Here is a 27,820-nt window from a genome sequence, read left to right on the forward strand (position 1 = left end):
TCTATAAACAACCTCACCAACCATAGAAGTTTAAGGCAGTGAAAGGAGCAATCTACAGGCTTGGTCTTGACTTGTCTTTGGTTTTCTTTGGGGGATTGTATTATTTTTGCTAGGTTGAGTTGGGTGTTCCGGGATTTTTTTTTTTGTTTTTAATACAACACTGACCCTATCACTTAGGAAGCTGGACCTGATGTCAGGCCTCTGTGAGGTTTGAAAGGCCTGCATACAGTTTTGCACCTTTATTGCCTGCCTGCTGTTGCCCTGTGTTTGTTCCAGCCAGGACCCATCTCCTGTCACACAGCCCCTCTGCTGCTTTTGGGGCAGCACACTAAGCCTGGCTAAGGACTTGCACTTGCTGAGAATTTTCAAAAATATAGAGAAACTAGCTAGCACAGTGCTCTGAGCAAAGACCTTAAAGGTTCTGCACTCCTGACAGAGCTGCCTCCTCAGGATTACTTATTTTCACTCTGGTAGCAGTAGCCATAAAAACAGAGCAAGGAGAGCAGGGACCCCTCCTCATACCCAAGTTTATGTCAGTTCTTCCTCTTGTGCTACACCCTGAAATCTTTCGTGAGTGTCAAGGGGAGAGGGGATCAGTGACAGAATGATTCCATTCAAACAATGCTGGCGGCTAAAGTATTTGCCTGGGGAGATGAGGGCTTAACTGACTGGTCATTAAAGTTTCATGCAATCCCTGCTCTCAAGAGAGCAACTCTCAGCTGCTCACAGTTCCACAGAAAGCAGACACAGAATAAGGACATGAACCAGAAAGGTATTTTAGATCCATTAGTTATAATTTACACACCAATGACATACAGCATAAAGACAAAATATACAGATCTTCATATATATGTACATTGATCAACACAGTGCACAATTTAAAGTTATGTTACAATCAAGTGTACAATTTTAAATATGGCTTTATAAACTAGTAATAACAGTGCTAAAATAATGTATGTCTCGTGTAGTTCATAGACAAACAACATAATGCAGCTGCAGCATCAGAGTCCCCATTTAGAAATGTGTTGCTTCATTTTGTTAGGTTAACCTTGTACACTGCAGCTAGCTGGATATATCCCTTGCCCATATACATCTACATATACTTTATTCTTGCTGGATTGCACACCCCTGTCTTTGGGACTTGCATTCTTCAAGTATCCTGAAAAATAAGAACTTGTACATTTGAGGAAAGATAAGTCAGAAGAACAAATTAAGAAGTGAGAGAAGAACACACACAATCATAGTGCCCAGTGAAGATACCAATGTGACCAGTGCAGACAAAAAAAGCACTTTTAAGGGAGCTTAAAAAAGAACAACAGTCACATCTTGTTTGCCTTACTGCCCCCAATAAAGCAAAATTTTACTGAAGTATAATTAGACAGGAATGAGAGAAGTGGTAAATTCGGGGTCACTTGGAAGCTCTGTTGGAAACTCCGGCAACGCTGAAGCAAATGGCACTTTTGTCAATGACTTCAAAGTGGAGCAGGGTTTTATTTATTCCACAAAACTTGAATGCCTTTTGGAAGCATATGTTTCAGCTGTAACTTGTTGAGCTGAATGTGTAAATCATTACATGAAATCCCACAAACCTTTTTATGCTGAAGTCTGACCAAAAGCCCATAAGGATCTCCTTGGCCTTGAAAAACCTGGGAGTGGTGCAACCAGGACAGAACTAAGGGTTTACACTGTAGTGACACACAGTGCTCTCAGTGACTGGCATTCCTGTGCTGTACACAGACTAACACCGTTTAACATTCCAAATTGCTCAAGAGAGCTGCAGAAACCTCTGCCACAAAGTATTTCACACTTGGGCACCTCCACAGGGAATGAACACACACTAAGCCCTCCCCAACGGCCATCAGAGAGAGGACTGCCCCAAACCAGTGAGATGGAGCTGATTCCTGTTGCAACCCTTCTCTCCACCAAGGCAAGGCTGTGGAGACTGGGGTCACTGCCCTGAAAATTGGATGCACATGTGCAGTGTGGGGGAACAGCTTCCCTCCACAGGACACCAGTACAACAGCCCACACTCACCAGCAGGCTCAGAGCTCACTGCCAAGGCTCATTCCCAAACAGACCCCTGGCTCTGCAGCTCAGCCACAGGCTGAGAGCAGGCTGTGCCCAATAGGGGCCACAGCTACCACAATGAGCCCCTGCACATCTACCCAGCACCCAAGGCACAGCATGCATGGATACCCCAAAGCACAGATGAACCGCTGAAAGCCACTGCAGCCACTCAGAGCTACTTCTATTCCTCTGGTTCCATGGGATTAAACACTACAACCTGCATGCTGCTCTGGATCACAGCTGCTGTGATGGCCATGGTATGGCCATGACTCACACCTATGGGTACCCATTTCCATATCCCAGCTACTGGATCATCCAATTTAATTCTGTATTTAGAGAGCATAATTTGCTTTATTAGTATCACATGCCTAAATCATAATTTTGCAGTATTTGGGGAGGGAAGGAGGGCTAGGCCAAACAGCTACTTGTCAAAAAACAGCTTCAAATTCTTATTCAAACATCTAAGGACAAGACCCACTTGAATTCATCCCCTGCCACAGAAATTTCACTTGGTGAGCTGCCCTGCATAAATCTGCACATAACACGCTTTTCCAGCAGGCAATATTTTGTAAGGCTTAGCATCTGACAGATACAGGCCTTTCAAGGAAAACAGTATGAAACTGTCATGATTACTTGAGCAGACATCACTGACAAAAGCAAATTTGTGCCTGAACTGTTGCTGCAGAAATATTTCAGGCAGTATTTTTTCAAAGAGAATATAGATCTGGAGGGACACTGCCAAGGTTTTAAAGATCAAAATGTGTTACTTGCAGTGCTATAATTGGATGGAAACAGTCCTCCAGATCTGAAACATCAGGTTCAGTTTGGTTTTTAAATCAAACACCACATTTGCAGGATTTCTGTAGGACCTATACATCCCAGTGCCTGTTTCCCCCACTCAGTAACAGTGAGCTCTGCTGACAGAGCCAGTGAGACCAACAGGGGTAAACAAATCCCTTCTGACATGACAGAGTGTCACACAGTCAAACACTGCCACTCACATGGAAAAAACCAACAGACTGCTTCAAATCTAACTCCACTGGAAATGCAGGGCTTGCTTTGAACTCCCATTCTCCAAGTGAGGGGCAGAGCAATCACTCATTCCTTTAAAGCAGCACTAGGGAAACACAAAGGCAGTACTCAGCCTTTGGCAGTATTTAGGGTCAAAGAACCAGGAGGAACAGTGCTGTCTCTTCACTAGGATTTGGGCTGTGCTCCAGCTCATAAGCAGGGCAGGGGTCCCATCCATCCAGTGCACGAGTGGCCCCTGAACCCCTCCTAACATCACCCCACAGTGAGTTTCTGGCTGTGGCAGAGGGATCTGCAGCCAGGGAAAAACCTTCTGTGTTCTGTGTCACCTCAGACATGATGTCCTGGCATCCATCAGCCTCCAGCTCCTGCCAGGAGCTGCTATCCCAGCTCACCTGGCAATCCACAGCTGTCCCCAGCAGTTTCATGGCTGCAGAGACACCTGCTGACCCCCAACCTCCACAGCAGCACCATCAGGATCTCCAGCATCCCTACAATGGACTCGCTCACAATTTTCATCAGGGAGGGAGGAAAAAAAGAAAAAGGAAAAAAAAAACCAAAAGGAAATTAAGATGCCCTCTATTTTTAGTTCTGTACTGCCCCTCAGCATTAACATTAAAAATAGATATGATGGAATGGAAAAAAAAAAAAAAGACTGCAGGACTAAGAAAACGTTGTTCTTTTAGCAAAATTTTGGAAAGTCAAAAACAATTGCTCCCTTTTTAAGAAAACACATCCTTTTTTTTTCCCATGCAAACCAAAATAAATGAACACTTTTTAATTTATTTTTTTAAACTTTTTGTTTGTTTGTTTCCCCACAATTTACCAAGACAGCTTTCAAAAGAAAATGCATGGATTAAATCTTTTAAAGAGGTCTGACCATCCTTTAATGGTCTTTTAATGACTGGGACTCATCTGCTGCAAGCACACCTTGCAATGCTGAACAAATGGAGAAAGCACAGCCTCAAACATGCATCAGTAAATGAATGAGAACATCTCCATCAGAATTTCCAACACACTAATGATTTTAAATAGGAGCTTTTTGGTGCAGATTCCTTTTATTCAGAATATCAATACCTACAATTTTTGCAGATAAAATCTCTCCTGACTTTGCCATGGAGTTACCCAGGCCATTACCTCTGCACTTTCAAGCCCAAGACTTATCTTCCTGTGCCCTATTTTTGTGCTTAGTTTCCTGAGAAGTGTCCCAAGTAACTGGATGATATCTTCCCCCTTGGTTTTGGTTCACTTTGCCATTCATACTTGCCCACAACATTGACTGGAATAAGGCTCCAAGGACATGCCTAGGGAATTGTGGAAACAGGTGCAAATTCACACCAAACTTGTCAGCTCCCACTGCAGTGGCTCCATGCATGAACAGACCTGGGGTTTCAGTGCAGACAAAGGTGTCCCTGCTTTCAAAGCCAAGGCTAACTCCAAGTTTCCCAGAGCAGGCACTCAGGATCCTAGGGAGCAAGCTATTCTTTGAGTGCTGGAGGTATTTCAAGCTCCAGACTCACTACAACTACCAACAATTAACATCCTAAAGCAGCTGTCTGCCCTGTGTGCTCCTAGAACATTTGGTACAACCAACACATTATAAAAAACTTGCTGAGGGATCCTGATTCATCTAACTGTAAGTCACTGAGAATGTCATAATTTAAATAGGCCACCAACAAAGTCTGCAGTCAAATACCCAATTTTATACGCATATTTAAAAACACAACAGCTCAGTATGTTTGATATGCTCTCTCTCTACCAAAATCAACTAATCATAGCCAAGCAACACTGAAGTACATGCTTAACTTCAAAGCTGTGAGTAAATCCAATGGATTCATTCTCATCTCTAACCTGCATTTAGGGAGACGTGAACATGAAGCATGTCAGAACCTGTGCAATCATTCTGGAATCCAGATCCAGAGACATGTCAGCAAAGGCAATTTAAATTAAATTCTGGTCATGCTTTCAGCATCTGCATTTCCCCATACACATGGCAGTGCTGAGGGAACTGTCCCATCTCACCTCCTCCCATGCATCAGCTTTAGGGACTGTGCACTGCAAGCCAGCACAGTGCCCAGCACCCCCTGAAGCCCCTCCCTAGGCAGCTGTAAAACATTCAATTGCCTGGGCCAACAGCCTGCAGCTACACAGCATCCCATGCCTACTGATACCTCAAACTGCTTTCCACCTTCTTGGGTTTGCTGTCTGTTGGTAAGGAACACAAAGCACCCACTGCTGAGACACACCAGGCTTTTAGCAGCAAATCCCAGCTCTTTAGCCTTGCCTAGAAATAGCAGACAGCAGCCATGAGCAGGGAGTAAAAACATAATAATAATTCACTAACACAGAAGAAACTTGACCAACAGACATTCCAGATGAGTTAACATTGACATCTCCCTCCTGCATAAAAGTATTCTAGAATAGTGATTTCAACCTTCTGCAAAGAACAAGAAACATTAACCAGCTCCTTTCTGCAAGATTATGTTTTCTTCCATCCTTCCCTGACTGTCTCCAAAAGAACTGGGAGCAATTCTTTCCTGCAGACCCTGTAATACCCAAAGTATGGGTAGCTATCAAATAAAATTCCCCCGAAACTTTGCCAAAGCACAGAATCTTTTTCGGTTGGAAAAGACCTTTGAGATCATCAAGTCCAAGTTTTAACCTAGCACTACCAAGTCCACCACCAAACAATGTCCCTGAAGTGCCACAATCTGCATGGCTTTTAAATACCTCCAGGGGTGGTGACTGAGCAGCCTGTTCCAATGTTTGACAACCCTTTCAGTGAAGTTTTTCCCAATATCCAATCCAAATCTCCCCTGGCACTTGAGGCCATTCCACTTATCCTAGAGCTTGTTACCTGGGAGAAGAGACAAACCTCCACCTTGCTACAACCTCCTCAGGCAGTTGTAGAGAGCAATAAGGTCTCTCCCGAGACTCCTTTTCTCCAGGCTAAACACCCTCAGCTCCCTCAGCTGCTCCTCACAAGACTTGTGTTCCAGTTCCTTTCACCAGCTTCATTGTCCTTCTCTGGACATGCCCCAGCACCTCAATGACTTTCTTGTAGTGAAGGGCCCAGAACAGAACACAGGATTTGGGGTGCAGCCTCACCAGTGCTGAGACAGGGGGCAATCACTGCCCTGGTCCTGCTGGCCACACTGCTGATACAGGCCAGGGTGCTGCATGAATCTCATGCACCTCAGCACACCCCTGGCTTATATTGGCATGGCAGTCAGCCAACACCATCAGGGCCTTTTCTTTACAGCATCCATCATTTCCTTCCATGGAAGAAAGCTGTGCCAGTCATACCTCTTCCATTTCTGTCCTCAACCCACTGCTGTAAAGATAAGATAATAACACAAACCAGCTGTGACAAATGCTCCATTTCCCAGAAGTTTGTCCCACTTTGATGGGAGATCTGGTTTTGAACATGAACAAATATAGGCTTGAAAGGTCCTGCTGCCCTCTAGACCTCCAGTTCGCCCACGTGTGTTTTAAATGTGTTTACCTTGGTCCACCTGAACAATTACACAAAACAAAATACGGTTGAAATAGTCCAAGCACTATGTGACAGCTGAATCAAGCAAAATGGTCTCTTCCAAAGTGGTATAAACCTCTTCCTGACCTGAAGGGGAAAACAAATCAGAGTGATCCCAAGAAACAGCTTATCTGCACAATGGGAGACACTTGTACACATCACTTGCATTGTTCATGATCTCTGTACTCATCCATGTCCACATCTGAGTCAAAGAGGGAGTGTCCAGTGTAATCTGTGTCAGGGGTTTGGGAAATACTGTTCCCTTCCTCATCAAATGTTTCTGTCCTTGAATAAAAACTGAAGTCCTGCAAAGGGGAGTAAGTCTTGCTTGCTTCACTGCTCTCCTCAGATTCATACAGAGTGTTGTCATCATCATGGTGCCATTCTGGCCAAAATTTCCTCCTTATTCTTTCACAATACATGGCAAGGTTAATGAGTTCACCTGCAACACAACACAACAGACTTCAGTAAATATATCCAGGCAATAATGCTCTAACTCACCTGATGATGCAAAAACACATCAGTTGTGTTAGGAAACAAACTGTGTAGGGCCTTTCCAAAGAAGTTTCAAAATTCCAAGATGCCATCAATCCCCTTAGCAGCTGTTTTTAATTTTAATGTAACGACATACAAGAAGGGTTACACAGGAATAAGAACAAATGCATGGTCACACAAATAGCAAAGTAAGTATCCCAAATTCAACCTCTACAAAAAGAAGTCAAGACAAGACACTAAAACTGTAAGGTTTCTGTCGTAGAACTTTTTGCTTAATTGCAAACACATGGTTCCTAAAGACAGAATTTGATCTTCTGGATGACAGAGCATACTTATTAAATACAGTGAATGTGGGGTTTTCACCACCAGATGGCAGCGTTGTCTGCAACATAAATTCACATTTAATATGGCCACCGGCTCACTCCTACTGCTCCCAGCCCTAGTATCTTATGCTTGGTTTATAAATACACGTATGCTTACAGAATAAATCGTTAAAAAAATCAAAAAAGAAATAACAGCCTGTTAAAGGGGAGGTGAATGTAAAACCTGTATTCATGACAGCATAAGTAGGTTGATAGGTACAGAGAATCAACCACACTGATTGGGTATTTCAATCTATTATCTTCTATTTATTTTCATTCGAGACAAACTAATTCAACAAGCATAGTAATCCTTCTACACAGCCATGAGCCCTTCAGAATTTTACCTGTGATGCCCCAGACATCAAGAGGAAGAACTGCATAGCCAATATTTATAGCCTTTCCTCATTATCTGAGGAAAAGAATAAGGCTGTGCCTCTTCACCACAGGTTTAGCAGAGCTGTCTTGCACAGAGTAGGTTTACAGGTCAGATTCACTCCTTTTACACTATTTTACTATATCCTTTTCCTCCTTAGCTCTTCCCATTTTTCATGCTGTGCGGTTTTACTATGAAAATGGATGCAAAGATACTTTATCCCACAAAAAAGAACCAAATCAAAGAACAACCCTCTGTGGGGAGAAGGGGCTTGCTGGCTTCCAATTCATGCAAAAGCAAAGTGACTCCAAAGCCAAGCTGGATCTCTTCCTTGCCTGGCATCTTCAGGAGCAGCAAAGGCTGTAATTTCAGTGAGACAAGAGCACTTGCAGTTCTACTATCAAGAAAAGTTCTCAGCTCAGCAGAATTTGGTTAATGGCTGTTCTTCTGTTTTCTCATACATTACCCAGCATTCACTCCTTAGAAGCTTTAAGGCTTTGCCATGTTAAACAGGGAAAAGATCAAGTAAAGAAATAAAAACAATTGCTGTGTAGAACACTAAAGAGAAAACAAAGAATTTTAACAGAAAACAATATTACAGGATACAAATGCTACATCAAAGGCAAGAACAGTCTGCTGAAGTACTGCAGTCTTCAAAATGTCCTTCCAAGGTACTCCAGGTTTAAACGTGAAAAATGCCACCAAGAGCTTTTAATCAGAGTTCACTTATGCCTTCTTACCTTTGATTAGTCTCTCTGGTCGAGTCCCTGGTAATGTCCACATTGCCTGTGCCAGATGTCCAAAGACAGTGGCATCAACAGTAGAAACAGTTGATCCCATAATGTACTTCTTGTCACCTGTAAATACAACAGCAAATATTTCTTTATTGGATGTCACTCTTCCCCAAATTAAAAAAAAAAATCACAGCTCCACCTTTAGCATATTCATTTTACTGAAATAATTTCAATGAAAATGTTCACTTGCTCAAAGACAGGGATTCCAAAGCTGTTTCAAGGGTTCAGCAGGTGAAATCCATTACTGCAGCTGCCCCTGTGCTCAAGACTTCTATAACCAGGCCAATTACAGACCCACCACTGGCCAAGGAACGTCCTCTGTTCCTCACAGCTGGCAGTGCTCACACCCTGTACTCGTTCTGCTGCATTTAAAATCTGCTCTGTAGCTACAATATGCCTGAAAACACCATTTCTGCCTTTGCTGCAAACCCAAAACCACTCAACCACGATTCAAAATCATGAACTTGCTGAAAGAAGCTTGTCACCCTTTACTTCCCACCCATCCAGATCCAGGTTCAACTTTCTCATCTGATCAGCTGGAAAAAGAAAAGTCACACCCAAAGATCTCCTCCCTCCCTGTTTGTTCAGGGTGAAATGGATGCACCAGTCAGACCTGCAGCAAGTGCTCAGAAACAACCTGCATCTCCAGGAGGAGGACAAAGCCACAGGCAGGAGTGGACAGGTCCTCTCACACACCCCCACTGCAGTGCCCTCACCCCCACTGACCCCTGACAGGGAGAATTCAGGGGCATGTCAGGCACTAAGTGAAACAGCAGCCCTTGGGGACTGGCCTGGTGCAGTGGAGGGACAGGTCTGCTCCTCTCAGTTCTGCTTGACCTCTCTGGGCACCCCAATATCATGATAGCCCTAAACAGCCACCACAGCACAAACAGACCAGCAACTAAGGGAAGAAAACACATCTTTTCAAAGCCACTGTTTGCTACAAAACATCCACTGTAGACTGGTTTTCCCATCACAGGCAGAAGACCTGGAACAAAGACCAGGCACAGAGCACACAGTGAGTGAAACATGAAGTACTGCAGAGGTCAGGTTAGCTGGCTGCACTGCTCCTGCCTCGGCCCAAAGTGCCATTAACTCTGTGAAATGTGGCACCTAATTGAATTCTCAAAATCCACTTATCCCATCTCCCCAGGACATTCTTCCAAGCTGCCTGTAATTCAGCAGGTTATTCAATGTTCAGTTTATTGAGCAAGTTCCAGAGGAACTGTCCAGTGTAAAATGCATCAAATTCCAGAGTACAGTACAAGGAATGCTGCCAAGCCCCTGCACAAGAGCACAGCAAAACAGGAATACCCAGTAACAGTAACCTTCTCTGGCCTGTCAGATGTCATTTGAACATGCAGCTAACTCTCCCCAGCTCCTTCCACGGTTCCATCAATTCATTGTTTGAAAACTCTGTACAGGGTAAATGTTGTGTCTTTTTGGTATTTATCTGACACCTAAGTACCCATCAATCTCAAGCACAGCTCAAAAATGGGTCCCTAAACCACAGTTACATGCCAGCAGCAGGAATTTAGCACCATACAACTGGGTCTTGAGATTCAATCCATAGTGGTGTTGTGCTGGGAAGAAATAATGCCATTTCCATCTTGCTACAACTAAAGCAGGCTCTGAGTGAGGGCTAAACCATCCCACCCTCTGGTTCCCCAGGCACAACACCCCACACCTGCAGGTGCATGGAAACAAAGAGCAAGAGGAGAAAATGAAACTGTGGAGTTATAAAACTCCAAATCTTTTAAGTCATGCTGCTCCACAAAGTATGGCACCTCTGTACATTTTCTTCCACCATCACCGATGTGTTCTCAAAACTTCCAGTGCAACTTCAGTCCAGACTTTCTGATGGACCAGATATCTCTGTGTCTGTTTTTAGGCAGGATTACACAGTGTCTGTCACATCCAGGCTGCCATAGCACTGATCATCTCAAACACCCTCTGCATCCCCTGGCTAATCCAACAGAAATGAAATCACCTGGTCACAATGGACTTGGATCAATTTTGTACTGAATTCCCAGAATTTGAGAGTACCCAACTCCACTGTTTACAAATGCATGCACCAGAAGATTCAAAAGCAGCCACTCCAACAGTGGGTGAAGAAACCCCAGCAAGAAGCAGGTCTGTGGGACACAAGCCTGCACCCTTCCACAGAGGCAGCTACAGCACTTGCAGGCTGCTACAGGGCACTTAACTCACTTCAGAGGCTCAGATCCAGGTTAGTCTGACCTCTGAGTTTTCAGCTCTGAACGCCCCTACCCTCCCCAAAGCATCAAATGCTTTCCAAAATCCACTTGAGGAAGCTGCTGGCCTGCAACTCCCTGCTCAAAATCCTCATTTACCAAGGAGCCTGAGAGGCAGAGAGCTGAGAGGGCACCAACAGATTTATGGCCACTCACTTGCCTCTTCTAAACAATTATAAAAATGTGTCTTTTTATATATTGCTAATTCACGTGCTCATTCCTCACACTTTCTGACACTATTACCACACATTAGGAAACTGCTACAACACAAGGAAATTATATTTGTGGTTTAAAGACTGCAGGACAGAGAGAAAGGTGATCCCAATGGGATAGGTTGATCCATCACAGAGGGATTAGTTCCAATTTCAATGTTTATAAGGTCTGGAAGAGTCTGTCAGGGAAATGGGTATAAGGGAGATAGAAAAATTATTCTCAGAAATAAAAATAAAGAAAATAAAAAAACACCAAAGATGTGATTGGAAATGTCAAGATTCATGTCATAAGAACTGACAGCTGCAAAGTTATCATTCTCTGGAAGCAGCTTTTAGAATTAAAAGTTATTTTTGTTCCCATGTGAATGGTCCTTGTTAAAAAAAGGGGAGCATTAATCTGATATTCCTGATGGCTGACAGCTACAGTTTGGTATGTGCAGCTATTCTGCACCACAGGCATCATTTTTAAGCTCTTAAGATAACAGCCAAAATCTCAACTACTTCCTCTTCTGGGAAAACACTTGGGTACATATATATGGAGGGGAATCTCACAAAGACTGTGCAGGCAGTGAGCTGACTGACTGCCTTCTCCTTCCCCCTTTGAAACAGGGGACCTCTAGTCAGGCTGGAAGTCTTCATCCCACCTCCTGTCCCCATTCCAAGATACCACCTCGAGGGCACAGTTACCTAGACCCTACCATAAACAGTTGGCTGACGAAACAGGAGCACAGTGATGAAAATTAAGGCAATTACAGAAAAGTAGACAAACTCATCAATAATCAAAAGGGAAAATAAAATTATTCATGTTAACTGCACACTGACTAATCTGACATCCATTTCAGAGGGGAAGATGAAAAAAATGTACAACATTCAGTTGGTAATGTAATAAAATAACAGGAATACAACAAACAGCCATCAAGGCTTTTTGAAGTACACAGGTACATTCTCAACAACAACCTGGAATTAAGAAGAAAAACTCTGCTGGTAACATATGTATAATACAATTTAAAATTTGATATACTGAAGAAGTGGTTGAGGATTTTCAGTACATTTTCTATAAAAGCCAGAGACTGATGACAGCATTTACCTTCACAGGAAGATGACCCAAGCCACCCAGGAAGGGAGAAAGAAGTAGGAAAAGAATTTGTCATCAGGCTAGAGTCAAACTCTCATTTGAAACAAGTCCAATTTTGAACAGATTTAGAGAGTGACTAACATCTGTCAGCAAAACAAGGTGGCACCTCCACCTGCTGAAATCCCATAATTAAAACTGGATGGCTTTTAGAAAGCTACCTCCAAGCCAGCAAAAAGGCACAGCCTCAAGACAGCAGTCAAGCAGTCCAATCCACAGAGATCTGTCTAGATGATTAAATGATCCCTTTGAACTTGAAATCTTACAAATCTCAGTGTCAGTATACACTCCAGAGAAATAAGCAAATCAAGATACTTTCACAAGTACTCAGATACATGTTTTAGTTTTCACTTGAAGGTTCCATCTGCTCTTGGTAGCCAGGGATGACTTTAGCACAGACATATCCACTGCCACTCCTTTCAGCCTGACAGGCTTGTCTAGCCAGAATCAGGGGCTTTGCTGGGCTTCTAAGTCATAGACTGAACTTGGCCCAGCTCCTGTCCCAGCCCCTCTTCTCTTTGTGATGAACATGGAGCCACACAGTGCCAATCTCAAAACTGCAACATCAGCAGCCCCACAGAGGAGAGCACCTGGAGCTGGCCACAGCTCTGCAGCAGGTATGACCAGATCTCCTCTTCTAAAATGAATTGCTCCCTTCCTTCCTCCCTCACAAAGAAAAGAGGCTTCTTTATCTCCAAACAACAGATTTTCTCTGAAGAGACACTAGAATAGATAATTGCTTCTGTTAACAAACAAAATGCAGCATAAGAAAGTGCTGTTAAAGTAATCTTCCCCTTGCCCATTGTGTCCATGCACCTCATAAGTTTTTTCCACCCTGTTCCCAACCCAGCAACTCAACAGGTTTGTTTCAGAAAACTGTACAGCTGGGTTACTGCAAATACCTTCCTTTCCAAAACAGCTTGGAAGTCCAGAAGCATGCTTTTTCCTTCCCTTTCTCAGCAAGCACTCAGCTTCTGCCCTCTGCTGGGCTCTCCCCAGCTTGGTCCTTTCATCTACTCCACACTTGTCTCTTTAGAACATGTACAGTGTGTCCCTCACTGCACATGTTCTAAAGCACAGGGCAGGGAGGCATCCTCCTGTCCCCCACTCAGCCACCTCTTTAAAGCAACTGTTACAGGGAACAACACAGGTACATCTCTCTTGGTTTCTCCCACAAGAGACATATGGAAAGTGACCACCTGCACCACAGCAATTCCTCAAAATGCAAGTCATACCCAGATGCACAGTAAGCTTAGCTCTCAGTGGAGCAGAAGGCAAGAAGCACAGTGCAGAACAGTTCCAGTGCACATTTCAACCTGAGCCACATGACAGAAATGAGGTTCATGTAATTCTAGCTAAGTGAACTCAACCTTAAGACTAATTGTATGGGATGCACCCAAGATAACCAAGAATCTTAAACACATGTATTTTGACAGCACAGAACCATCTCCTACTGGGAGCTTTGAATAAAGCTGCTGACACCAACCAAACACAACAAAGTTCAGTTCATCAAAATAACATCTGCAAAGGGTTTTCAAATGGCAGCCTCGGAGCAATCTGTCAAACAGCCACAAATAAAAAACAGGAAAGGAAATACAACCAGGAAATAAAAAATGAGACTCGCACTCCCCAGCCCCCATAAAAGGTATAAAGAGGCTTCATTTGCAGAACTAAACACTGCATTTTCCTCATTTCCTATCGGTAAATGCTCTTCCAAAACAGCAGGCCATGTTTTGCTGCTCTACATACACATACTCTGTGCTCAGAGAAGGAAGCCTCTTATGCCTCTAGACACACAATTTGGCAGCAAACAGTGGGAAAAGAAAACAGTGCCTCTGCCAGAGCAAGGAAGGCACTAAATGACAGCCTCTACCTTCTGTCAAAATGAGATTATTTGCATGTGATCAAGCTGTCAGGGAGCCCTGGAGGTCAGTTCCAGCCTGTGGAGAGAGGGGCTGTGAACAGAGCATCATAACCCGCTGTACCTTACCCAGCAGCCCTGCCAGAGTCCTCATGTCCTTCTCCATCAGCGTGTACATCTCCTCCTCCGAGAAGCGCCCGATGCCATGGCCGTACATCTCCCGCTTCACGATCCCTTTGGTCAGGTGGCAGAAGATCCACTTCAGCAAGTCGCTGAAGGGGCCGAAAAGCGAAACCATCTTCTGTGTCTCGTGAAGATTTTCCACCCACTGGCAATAAGCTAAAGTCCTGGAAGGATGCAGAAAGAAATTACAGCAGTGTAATCCCCAGAGAGCCCAACCCAGCAGAGGCTCGCACAGAGGTCAGGCAGGTGCTCGCTGCCCTGATGGAGAGGCAGCTTCCATAAACAGCAGCCTCTGAGGCAATCGGAGTGCCAGCAGAGCAAACTCACTTTACAGTACTTAGGCAGACTGCCCAGTGCTTATTCTCTCATTAAATCATGACTCACTTCAGGAGAAAACAAGATTCATGTTGAAATATAAAGTAAAAGCTGCAGAATTCTGCTAAACTCTTGTAACAAAATACATTTATTAGGTAAAGACGACTCACTGCACAGACCTAGGGAAAACAACAACCAAACAGCCCCCCCAAAAAAATCAATCTTTCCCACCAACCCTTCTCCTTTCTATGCTGCTGACACTTAGGCAAGCAGTAACTTTGCTCCAACATAAATACTGAAGCAGTAATTTTTCAGAAGGTTTCTCTTCCGAAACTAAGAATAACATGAACTTTTAAAAATAAAACACAAAAAATTAAGAGGTGATGGTTATTGAGTTGGTTTTCTCCTATACAGTTTCCTCTATTCAAAATGCTGATTTTATGAGAGACATTTCTAAAGGACTCTGTTGTGTTCCATGCTTTAGTGAATGTCAAGTAATATCTTTTTAAAAGTATTTTTATATAATTTGCCTCATCATCTTAAATTTTTGTTACCCACATGAGTTTTTGTTATTTATTAATATTACAGGCACACATATATTGATTTGTTGCTATAGAAACCTATGAAAAAAGAAACATTAGCTTGTTTAATATCCAGAAATTAGTATCTTTTAATATCCGAAAATTTAGTATCTTCAGAAATTACAAATAAACCAAAAAGACCATATAGATGAACTTTTGTCAAAAAGTTCAAGGGTTTTTGGAAAAATAGCTAAAGGCACCTCAAAGTAGACAAGATAAACATAGGAAGCCTGTGGGGTCTCAGAAACACTGGGAATTGATACACATATTCCAATCCAAGCCATTCCAAGGCTTCATTGTTTTAGTTTGGAATATGACTTCAGTTTTATCACTGTACATATTTCCAACACCACATAATTTCCTTAGTGCTGATATGATTCACGTAATTCAGGAAAGGAAAGTAAAAATAAAAACACAGTATCTGCTGGAGAACTCCTGTGACTTCTTTTGATAACATACATTTTATCAAACTCACATTGTCCACTGCAGTTCAACACCTTCTGCTCTAGCTGGTTTAACTGAAGTCAGGAACAGTGAGGTGTGAACAGGCTTTGCTGCAAATGCATAAACAAAAATGTACCTGCTCTGCTACTGACGGCTTTGACCCTCAACAGATTATGCCACAGCCTCCAGCACTGTGTAATTATAACAAAAACATCCTGCTGACATTTCACATGTTTCAACACCACTTTCAGAATGGGGTGTTCTGCACAGTCTTGGTTTTTCAAACTTGATGGATGAACTCAAGTCATTGAGCAGGTTTCAGCAACACAAAGATTGAATCAGAGACAGATTTAGCAGAGGCACCAGCAGTGCAGGAGGAATGTGAAGCCAACAAATGCAGCAGTAAAGAGCTACTGGAAGTCCTAAAGCACTGACTTTGTCTGGAAGATGTGGTATGAGACTGCCCTGTTCCAGGAACAAAGGTAAAGCAGGACTTAAGGCAAATGGAAAGAAGGCAGGCCTGAAGGCATAAGAGCAGGGATATTATAACCCATTAGATCAGGCCGGTAAGGGTCCCATCCAGCCTGGCCTTGGGCACTTCCAGGGACAGGGCATCCACATTTTACTGGGCAACCTGTGCCTCACCACCCTTTGAGTAAAGAACTTCTTTCTAACATCGAATTTACATCTCTCCTCTTGTGGTTTAAAACTGTTCTCCCTTGTCCTATCACTATCTACCCATGTAAAAAGTCACTCTCCCTCTTTCTTATAAGCCCTGTTTAAGTACTGGAAGGCCACAACAAGCTCTCCCTGGAGCCTTCTGCTCTTGATGCTGAATAACCTCAGCTCTCCCAGCCTGTCTTCAGAGGAGAGGTGCTCCAGTCCCCTCATCATCTTTGTGGCTTCCTCTGGACCTGCTCTAACAGGTCCAGATCTTTCTTACGCTGAGAAGAGGTGAGGCCTCACAAACACAGAGTAGAAGGGGAGAATCACCTCCCTTGACTTGTCTTGATGCAGCTCAGGATGCCATCTCGTGTCCAGTTTTTTCATCCACCAGAGCCCCCAAGTCCTCCACAGTGCTGCTCTGAATGAGTTCCTCTCCTAATCTCTAAATTAGTATTTTTACTTGAATAAACTAAGAAGAACTTGCTCTCTGAAAGCACTGCTCTGCCTTGCTGCAAAGACCCTCCTTCCCCAGGATGGACCTGACCTGCTTCATCTCTGCAATACAATTTAGTTACTGTGGACAACAGGACTGGCCTGGAGAAGGGCAACAAGAAAAAGAAGTCAAAACAAAACAGAAAAAGAACTAAGGAATTCCATTGCAGTGCTTTTTAAGTCACCCCAGTTGCACAAGATTAAACCTGCTCACTCCAACCACACCAGTGAGCTGGCATCACACCAAGAGTGAACAACCATGTCCAAAATTGTTTTAATTTCATAAAACAAAATGAACAAGGTTTCCCACGAAGCTAATTGGCCCATACTTTCATGCAAAAATACACTTTCCCAGAGCTCACTTGCTTGCCCTGGGAGAGAAGGTCTTTGTGTCTGGAAGAGGCAGAAATTAGACCAGGTGTTTAATGACTAGGACAGCAATAAAGAACTACACAGAATTCAAGTAATCCTGCACAGGCTAAACTGTCAAGCACAAATCTTCAGACATCTGCTTGTCCCTTTGAATGAGCAGAATAGTTTCATGCCCCAAGTGTCAAATTTACATGGGCAATGAAGGCAGCTAAATAGACAATCACAGAATTTACTTCCAAAAATGTAATGGTTCTGAGTAAACAAAACAAGGAAAAAAGTAGGCTCCAATTTAGGGAGAGTTAAAAGAATTCTATTCAAGGGTTCATTAATTTTCTGCCAAAATATGCTTCTCAGCATTTAATTCCACCCATCACTCCTATATTCAAACTACATTAGTGGAGTATGATCAATATCACAAAAGATTAGGAAATGCCAAAAATTGGGTAGTCTACATAATAATCTACTTCAGTACATCATAACTATACATTTTACACTGGAGTAAGCATTTATGGGATGACATAATTATTTAAATATTGGCCTGAATTGAGCATTTTGGGAAACATTACCATTCGTATTTGTGCCAGCACATCTGTACAAATCTTAAGAGTAGAAATAAAACAATAATGCATTAAGGAGCAATGCTGTGGGGGTGAAGTAAATCCTAAGTCTAAATGTAACAGCAGCTTTGGCCTCAATACATACATCAGGCAAGGAGATGAAGAAAGTGACTCATCAACAGCAGCTTGCCTGATTATCCCAAAACTCTCTGAACTTCAAGGCAAGGGGAAGGCATTCACAAGGATGTGAACAGGGGGTTATTTCTCCTATCTGAATGTGCACAGACCAGAATTTCTTGACATACAAAAGGATTATAACAAATTCATTCCACAATCAGCTGTAGAAACCCCACCTGCTGTGCAACTTCTCAGAGCAACTGGTTTTAAGACACCAGCAGCATTCAAGGCTCATCACTGTTTGCAGTAGGAGAGACGCTACTCTTAAAATTGGCTTGATGTATTTAAAAATATTTACATTATAAAAATATTTTATGTTTAACACTTGGCAGGTCTGAATACTAACCAAACTCAGATTCATCTGTATTCTTATATTATGCTCTTCCTGTACTTCAAGCATTCATCACATGTGATGCTTGCTTCTTAAAAGACAAAGCAAGAAACAAGTCAAATATATTTGCAAGTGTATATATACATACACACATATTTATAAATCACACGCACATCTATAAATCACACACACATTTATAAATCACTACAGCTGTGTTTGACAATACAGCTCAACCAATCTAATGGGTTCATCTGCTTAAGCCGAATATTCAAGGCTTTATGTTCTCACTAAGCACATTAGTGTCACCTAACTAAGATCTGCCTCCTGAGATCGAAGTGACAGAAAGCATCTCACAGCAACTGCTAGCCCTACAGGCACCCAGGAGGTGCCTGGCCTCAATCCCAGCAGTATTGTCAAGCCCAGCATGCCAGCTCCAGAAGGAAGTGAGAATCAGACCTCCCTTAATCAGAGGTCTGATCCCACAAATGTGCTGCAGTTACACCAAAAACCCAACGCACTCCCCAGAGGTGGCTGTGGGTGCCCCACTGGTTTCTGGGGGTCCATGGGTCACTGCAGGCAGTGGAGGTAACTCAGAGCAGGCCTACAGCAGATGGCAGAGGTCTGCATTGGATCCAGGCCTGGAGTGAGACTCACAAAATTATTTCATTTCCATCTCTTCACTGCTGGCTCGCCTCAACACCCATTCAGATTAGAGGACTTTTTTTTTCTTTTGCCAACTAAACATAGCAGAAGCTTAATGGCTTACTGCCTTCTCCAGGGACTGGAGCTCCAGCACCAGCTCCAAATGAGTCTTGTGCATCTCAGAGACAGGGTGTAACCCCAGCATGGAAACAGGCAGGCTCACTTGTTGTCTTCCTGCCTGAGCCCTGCTGGGTGTCCCAGCCTGGGGCAGAGAGAAGGTGCTCAGAGGCTGAGGCTCTCCACAACCCCACATTGCTCCCAACTCCAGCCACAGCAGTCACTTCCACATGTAAGAGGCACTAACTGCTGAGGATCAGCCACTGCTTGGCAAAACTAAACATTTCTGGAGGAAATGCTGAGCATCCACCAGGGTTAGCTCCACCCAGAGACAGCACACCACAGGATGTACTTTTCTTCTTTGTCCCATAAATGTACTACAGTATTACTAATTTATGATGAAGCTACTTTGCATGCTGCTGGCACAAAACAGCAGGAATCACATTCTGCATCATGGCTTTGGAGGCTTGGTTTTATATACCTCATTCTGCAGAAAGGCAATCACTGTTTCACATTCCTCACCATGGGACATTAGGACACCAAGAAAAAACCCTAAGCTTCTAGTGGGAATGCTCAGGGACAGATGTGAAGGGATCCCACAACTACAGATACAATGCTGTCAAGGAGAAATATGTCCTACACAGTGAAAGCCTGATTTTACTTTGGTGTAAGTACAGATGGGCAAAGTTTTTCTCCAGGAATTACAGCAGTACAACTGCAACACTTCATGGCTCAGGCTTTGCCTGCTACAGGAATCTGCAAGGTTTAACCTCACCAACATATCAAGCCTCTGGTACAGCTGGAGGGACATACAGTAAGACTCACAGTTGAACTTTTTACTGCACTGCAGCAAAAATATATGGCTTGGAGGAACTCAGCTGTGTGTGACTACACAGGAAAGGCAACAGGGATACACAGGCAGGCATGCCCATCTCTGTTCCTGATGTAACTTTGTCCACCTGTTAAAACAGATGCCCCTTCTCTGGACCAGTGCCTGAGTTTGCAATACCTGTCTTCCACATCTGCCTATGTCATGTCCAGCAGTGCCCAGCCAGCTCCAGGTGAGCCTGGATGGATGGACAACAGCTTCACAGAGGAAAGCACTGTGTAACTGAGACACAACAGCAGTATAAGCCCGCCATCAGTAATGATACATTTAACACAGTTAAATCTATGAACCACGAAACAACTGACACTAAGGCAAGGAGATGAAGCATTAGGGGACTAAAAGGCTTCATCCTCCTTATGGCAGCCACAATAACTGAGGATGGAAAAATGAACAAAAAAAGAGTTAACTTTACAGGCTGCCTGTATCATGTTTGGGAGGCTATGACACTGCAGATGGGTGTAACTGGTGAAGGCTACACTTCTTGGAAGGCAAAGATTTAATTTCTAAACCAAATCACTTCAATACACTAATTACTGAGTGCTAAAACTGTTCTATCAGGAGACACTAAAAATTATTTGAAGAACTATATGTAAACATACTGTTGCTGATCTTTGATCAAAATGTGAAAGAAAAAGCAGATAAATGCATTCAATTTATAAGTCACACACTGTTTTGAAGAAAAAACGTGCAACATAAATGCAAAACTTAGCGCAGCAAGCACTTAAATACATACTAGAAAGTAAGCTATTGGGAGAAAGCCTTGTGCCTGCTAAGGGAGCAAATGCAGTATCCAAGGTGCATGTCCAGCTGATGCCTCTATGCCCAAACTGGAAAGGGCACTCAAGAAGGACAGAAATGTAAAGCACAGAGGAAATCACAAGAATTATTTCCAAAGGTGTCAGTAAAATGCATAAAGTCCCAGAAAGGTTCTATTTCTATTTTCCATTTATATAAGTATTTCAGCTTCTCAGGATACTGTGACTAACACTGGACATTATCAATGGGCAGTGCTGTTAACAATCCATATCAACAGGAGAATCCTGTGTTACAGGAAAGGCAATGAGCCTTACTGCAATCACTCACACATAATTAAAATCAGTAGAAGTAAGAAAACAATATTCTGGATTCACCACAGACACTGGATTCATTCCTCTACACCCCTCAAACCACAAATACATTCAGCCACCTTGATCTTTTGGTCTTTACTAACAAGGCTGCTCCTGTACAGAAGTCACATTAAACAGAGGAGCATCCCACTGCTGCTTCCTTCTACAAAGCTGCAGTCAAAGGCCTGACTTTACATTGCTTGCACAGCACAGCTTTTCAAGGGAATTATCCCTGGCTCATACCACTGCACACATAAAGGAGCAGCAGTTTCCCAGGATGAAGAGAGTTGTGAAGTTAATAATTTGGTACCCAAGATTTCTGCAAGAGAAAAGAAGCATTTGAGCCAAGCTCAGGGACACATCTGACAGAACAGAACACAGCCAGCTTTGCCATGCAAGCTTACCAGTACAGGTGCTCCTCCACCATCTTGGTCACAGCTCTGGAAACAGCTCTTTCATGTGGACCAAGGTGTTTATTTAAATTCACTCCAAGTTTCTCTTCCAAAAAGTCAATAATGAACTCGGTGCCAGATACTTTCTTGTGATTGTATTCAATCCAAGGCATTTTCCCTTGAGGGGAAAGTTTTCCATCGAAATAGTTCTAAGGGGGAAAAAAATCAAGTAAACAAACAAATATACAGAAAAGAAAAGCCCTTCCGGTTCTGTTTTAATGAGATAAATATTTTTAAATAATTTTCTGTGCTCTTAATAAAACAAATTCACAAATCTTTTTTTTTAAATAATACTCTAGAGTAACAACGGCTATTCAATCAGAGCAGCAGCTTTACCCTACATAAAATTCAGACAGAATTATTTCCAGGCCCTGCATGGTGTTCCATGCTTCTACGCTGAATGTCATGTGATATAATATTATTTAAATAATATTCTTTATTATTTAAATACCTGGGTTATTTAAAGGTTGGAGATGCTCAGATCTCCCACAAGACAGTGCCTGTTATCCTAAAGAAGTTTTAAATCAGAGGACTCACAACTAAATTCAGTTCCTGCATGCATCTGCACTTTCCATGTTAAAAGTACCTTAAAAAAAATAAATTCACTACCCAACTCAGGTGGCTGCATTACCTCCAAGGACAAAACACACAGAGTCACAAGCATACATGAAAGGTATACCATTCCAGAAGGCATATCATTCCATGAGCAGAAGGGAAATCTGCTTTCTGCAACTTCAAAACTTAGAAATCTCAGACATTTACAGACCTACTCGTTACAACTGTGTCTCCCAAGAGCCCAGCACAGCAGAGCACAGCATCACTGAATACTGCTATACCTGCTCAGCACAGCACTCACACAGAAGCAGCAATGTGTTTTCCTATGACAAGGTGAAACAGAGATTAGAGAATTTCTGTCTCATGTAACAAGCATGAGAAGAAATGCTGGCTGTCAAAACATGATCAGATATTTGTCTCCAATTCTCTTACTCCTGAAGGCAAAGACACAAGGCACAACCTTTTTCCTTTCTTGTGATTCCCATCCTTGCATCCTGTTATTTAGTGAATGAAAACTCCTAGCACAGAAAGCTGAGCAGTAAAGGCTCTGCACTCTATCTCTGGCAATCACCCCAAGAATTTCAGGACCTAGCTCCTAATTGCTGGAGGTTTAGGCTTGCAGTTCTGGATTGATGTTTGGGTGTCGAGTATTTACCTTTCCTGAGTCCATTTAAGACAGATTAAGGTGCTCTGGCAGCAAGGAGCATACACCAGAACACACCTCCAGCTCAGTCTGAGAGCGCCAGCATCCTGGCTGCCCCCCCAAATGCAGATGTGCAATGCACTGGGATCATGCAGCCGTTCCCAAAGGCTCTTCCTTCCGGATGAAAATGAACAGGAACACCTCTGGGAAGCAATGCCTTCTGGCTGCAGCCTTTCCAAGGCTTGCCCAACAAACAGCATGGCAGGGACACTGGATGATAACATGTCTCACACACCTCACCCCTGTGTGAGTGACCAAAACAGCTGAATCCCTCCCACCCACACCTGTGGGTGACACAGGGGCCAATCCCATGGCACAAGCTCTAAATCTGCAGAACATCTGAAACTGAAAGGAGAGCACTCCCCTGTCCTTCCACCTTCCAAGACCTCTCCTTCATCAAAAATGGCCTTTCAGCACTGAAAATGACACATTTCAATAATTTTTCTTCATGACTTTACAAGAGAAGCACAAGGTTTTCCTGGAACTACACAGCATATTTAGAAGATCCTGAGCATTGCTGGCTTAATCTTCATTAAGCCCTTCCATTAAGACATTTCCCTTCTTGTGCACAAACACTGGTGGCTTGCAGAAGCTACTGGACTTGAAGTTGTGTTTATTACATCTTCCAATTACTGCAGTCCATACCATTTGCAACCCAGAAAAAAGCAAGTTATTACTCAGCTGCACATTTCTTCAAGCACATATATCTAATACATATAATATATAATACACATAATACATATAAATACATTCCCTAAAAAGATTTTTGTGTTTCACTACATACGGTTTATCAAACAAAATAGGAAATATCTTTCACTGACCTGAGAAAAATCTTAGTCTCTTGAGAAATCTGTTGTACTGTTTTTGTATCCACTGTTCTCAAACAGACATTTTTAGGCTTGAAACCTCTGCATCCTTACGGTGATACTAATTGCTATCAAATATTTATCAATTTTCCACTTGAAAATTGTTCCAGCTGCTAAGCAGGAAAAAGCTACAGTATTATTAAAAACCAAAAACAAACCAAAAGAATATCCCTTTTCATTCACAGTACATTAAGTGCCTGCAGAGCAACAATAACAATAGCACTACAAAACCTCATTCATAAGGAATTTACAAAAAGAATGACACAAGGTATTTCTAGGGTAATTTTACAGTACTATGCAGAAGAAATTAGATTTCACATTTTCCATTACTCCCGTTTATGATTTTACGTTCACTCATGTCTTTTCCTGAGGAGGCTGCCATCTCCACAGACCTGGCATGAAAACAGCATATTCCTGCTGTGCTAATAATTTATCAGATTACATAAAGGCTCAGCTCTTCATATTCTTGAGGAAATCAAGGAATACCCAAAAGATTTTGATGAGCACACAGACAAGGCTCTTTCAAAGCAAGCTTTACCAAGAAAACCATCAAATGTTTTGAAAACACAGCTAGGGATTATGACAGCCCAGCTGGGGTGGGGCTGCCCAAACCATTTTTCATGGAAACTCACACATAGAGAGGCAGATTCCAGAAAACATAAGCACATGACAATAGTGCATGTTTTGGGAGAAATTCAGGTGATAGTAAGGTAGGAATATGTCACTCTACTCCAACCGTCACATGCCATTAAAGCACATTGCATAACACAAAGCACAACACTCAACAGTCTGATGCACCAAGGAATCAAAAGTGTAAAAGCTGTTTGAGCACCTCACTGTCTTCTGTTCACCCCGTTTCAGAACCCTCCCTTCAAAGCAGTCCCTCCCCAGCAAGGTGATGACCACAGCAGGTCTCCTGGAACAAGCACCAGCTGCCACCTGCAGCACCTCTCCATCATGGCCCCTGACAGTGTGCAGGGAATCAAGGTGTTTCCTTCAGGATCCTGCTGATCCCCCTTCACACCCACCCTGCTGCCTGCCAGGCAGCCACTGGATCACCTACAGCATCCTAAGGGTAGCACAGTCATCAGGGAACAAGATCGAAGTCTACAGGAACAGTGTAAGAGACTCCAGCCAAGAACAGTGCCCTCTTCAGCTCCCCTTCCACTCAATCCCACAGCAGCAGCCATACTTTCCTCCACTCAACAGAGCCCAATGCAGCACCACACTCCTAACACAAGGACAGAAACAATATCTGCTTCTTCCAGAAAAAAAGAGCTGTGTCCTCAGTTCCACCAAACTTACCTCTAAAACCTTTCAGAGGGTCAGTGACCCCACAAACACCTTAAGCCCATGTAAGCCAGCACAGCTAAAAGCGCCATCCTGGTGTTCCCAGCACCCACAGGACCCATTCCTGCTCCTGAAAAATGGCCCACAGAGCATGTGGGGAACCAAGCTGAGTTAAAACCAAATAAACTAAATATCACACTCTAGCTAGGCCAGCTCTGATCAGCCTGAGCTGCCACAGAACAGCATGTGCAGGAAGGGACAAGGGCTGACGGTAGGCACGTTGCTTTTGATGGTCTCGTCAGTTTCGTGTACGCACAGCTAGTGAGAGACATGCAACACCAAAAAGTAATGCTGACCTTCAGTACAAAAACTGAAGAGGGGAGGACAACCCTCTGGAAATTCCTCTCTGCAAAAAGCTGTGTGATTTCTGAGCAGCATGAGCTCTCCAAACAACTCCATCCTGAATCACACAAATGCTGTGTTATCTTTCAGAAGTGACCAGCTACAGTCACAACCATCTTTTATAATGCAGTTTTATTTACCTACTCTCCACCAGAGCAAACCTGACCATCACAAGCCTTTGAACTGCATCAGCCATTAGAAAGAAAACAGATCTCACCAAGAGAGTCATCCCCTCAAATGTGCAATTTCTATCCAAATTATTTTGAGAAAAGCAATGTGCACAAAGCCCTCCTGCTTCAATGACACGTTCAACCTTCAGAATCTTGCAAGTTCTGTAAACCTAAATGAGGAAAATACATCCCATAGGATGGAAATCTTCCCCTTTAGTACTCCCAAGCATCTGATTCAAATCCCACTGAATTGTAAGAAAACATTAAACTCAGACTTTTAAAGAATTAAGCAAAATGTACTGATTAGACTTTCTTTCTCTTCCAATTAAAGGAGTTTAGCTGCATATGAAGCTAAATACAAATGGCAAATGTGTTAAAAAAGGTGCAATAGGGTTGGCTTTCCACTGAACAACATTTGACTTATACAAAACATTCTTCCTAACACCTTGGTATGGAATAAAAGGCCAAATTTATATTACTGAGGAAAAAACAGAGAAGAAAAAAGGAAAAAAGTCCAGACACTTCTTCTACCTAAGATCTTAGTTATATATATCACCATTATTTTATCATCTTAAAGGCATTCAGTGCTTAACACACACAGAAAAAGAAAACCATCCCAGGTCTCAAAAAGCCTGGGTGCTGCACAGCTTGCCAACACCACAAGATGTGTGCCACACTTGCAGTGTCCCAGCTCAACCACGATGCTAAGGGGCAAGACCGTGAGATTCAAGTGTCCACTCTCACAGCTTTCTTTCACTGGAGTAGCTCAGGGCTCATTCTCTGCAGGAAGATGGCATGGGATGCACCCAACCACAATTAAGGAGCAGTACTCATGACCTCTAAAAGCAATCCTATCTCACTTCACTGGGGAGGAAGCATTAGCCATGGGAGAGGAAGCAAAAGCTAAGCACTTCTTCTCAGACAGCTTTAGAGATAAGGCCTCCAGAAAAACAAGAACCTGCAGCTGTCTAATTGTGGTGTCTTTAGCATGGTGAAATTCAAGGATCAAACAGTCTTCTGCTTTAGTTTTGGGGTGCTATTTAGTGTTATATAAATTCCAGACTATTCTCCCACTTCAGCATTTTAACATTGATTTAGCTTCGCCAGTTAAGTCTACAGCTGTTCCAGATAATCTTATTCAAGTCATATCTTTAAAGGTTATACACTAAATTTAATTGGAGACATAAAAACGTTGGCAAACCCACCTAGCTGTAGGTGTATGTTTACATCTCCCTGGGTGAGACAGACTGGGGGAAGGAGAGGCAGGACGCCTATGTGCCATTTCACGCAATTACAGAGAGCTGCAAGGCAAAGGCAAACTGCACGATGTACCTGGTAGGGTAAATCAGCCATCCTCAAGTACGTTTCCATCTTCAGGCAGAACGGGGATAAACTCGGAACGCCATTCCTAGGCCTTGAAAACTGATGCAGTATGATAGCATCCTTCGAATCGAGCTCTTCCTCTTTCCTGTCAAAAAAAAAATTAAAAATATAAAAAAACACCAACAAACAAACAAGAAAACCAAGCCAAACCGGACAGGCGCACGATACATCAGTACATTGAACATACAAAGGAGAAACCGCGGCTCTCGTCAGCCCTCGAGGGGTTTCGCTGCAGGTTTTGGTTGCCGGGTCCGGAGGCAGCGAGGGCCCAGCCCTGGCCACCTGTGGGGGCGAGCGCAGGGCTCGCTGCGGAGCCGCCTCCTGCGCTGCTGCAAAGGGCGAGTGGGGGGGAAAGAAAGGCAAATGGCAGAAGCACGGTGAAGGAGAGACCCCGACCCGCGGGCCCTCGCCATCCTGACCCCGCAGGTGTAAGCGCTCCGAGCGCCGCCCCGGCCCCGCGGGAAGCGCCGCAGCCCCGCAGCCTCACCGTATGGCCAGCAGCTCGTGGAGCAGGTAAGCGGCGGCGGCCAGCAGGGCTCCGCCCGTCAGGTACAGCGTCTTCTTCCACCAGGAGTCGGAGCCCAGCGCCGCCATGGTGCCGCCGCCGCCCGACAGCGGGAAGGCGACGATCTCGCCCCCATAGAAGGCGGGCGGCGGCTCCTCGGGCCCCGCGCACCAGCCCAGCGACAGGCTGCGGTTGCGGCTCAGGTCCGCCACGCAGGAGCGCGGCGCCGCCAGGCCCACCCCCCACAGCATCCTGCGCCCGGCACCCGCATCCCCCGCCCGGAGCCGCCGAGCCCCCCGCCCTGCCCTGCCCGGCCCCCGGGCCCAGCCCGGCCCCGCGGCGGGGAAGGGCCGCGCCGCGCTGGGCGGCTCCGGCGGCTCCCGCGGCTCCCGCGGCCGGCGCTGCGCGGCTGCGCGACCGCGCTGGGAAGGGAGGGGTGGGGATGGGGAGGAGAAGGAGAAGGAGAAGGAGAAGGAGGGGATGGGTGGACCCGGCCGGGTGTGTCCT

At 43.9% G+C, this 27,820-nt stretch overlaps 1 protein-coding gene across 1 annotated transcript; it reads right to left on the reverse strand.

Moving 5' to 3' along the window:
- Positions 1 to 773: 773 nt before the first annotated feature.
- Positions 774 to 27,576, reverse strand: FAXC (failed axon connections homolog, metaxin like GST domain containing). Its single transcript, XM_063153053.1, has 6 exons — positions 27,296 to 27,576; positions 26,758 to 26,893; positions 21,392 to 21,588; positions 14,245 to 14,462; positions 8,602 to 8,718; positions 774 to 7,073 (listed from the first exon to the last, which is right to left on the reverse strand). The coding sequence occupies exons 1-6, from the start codon at positions 27,562 to 27,564 to the stop codon at positions 6,790 to 6,792; spliced, it is 1,221 nt and encodes a 406-aa protein (XP_063009123.1). The 5' UTR covers positions 27,565 to 27,576; the 3' UTR covers positions 774 to 6,789.
- Positions 27,577 to 27,820: the final 244 nt, after the last annotated feature.

This window comes from Melospiza melodia, chromosome 3, assembly GCF_035770615.1.
Source record: "Melospiza melodia melodia isolate bMelMel2 chromosome 3, bMelMel2.pri, whole genome shotgun sequence".
Taxonomy (NCBI): domain Eukaryota; kingdom Metazoa; phylum Chordata; class Aves; order Passeriformes; family Passerellidae; genus Melospiza; species Melospiza melodia.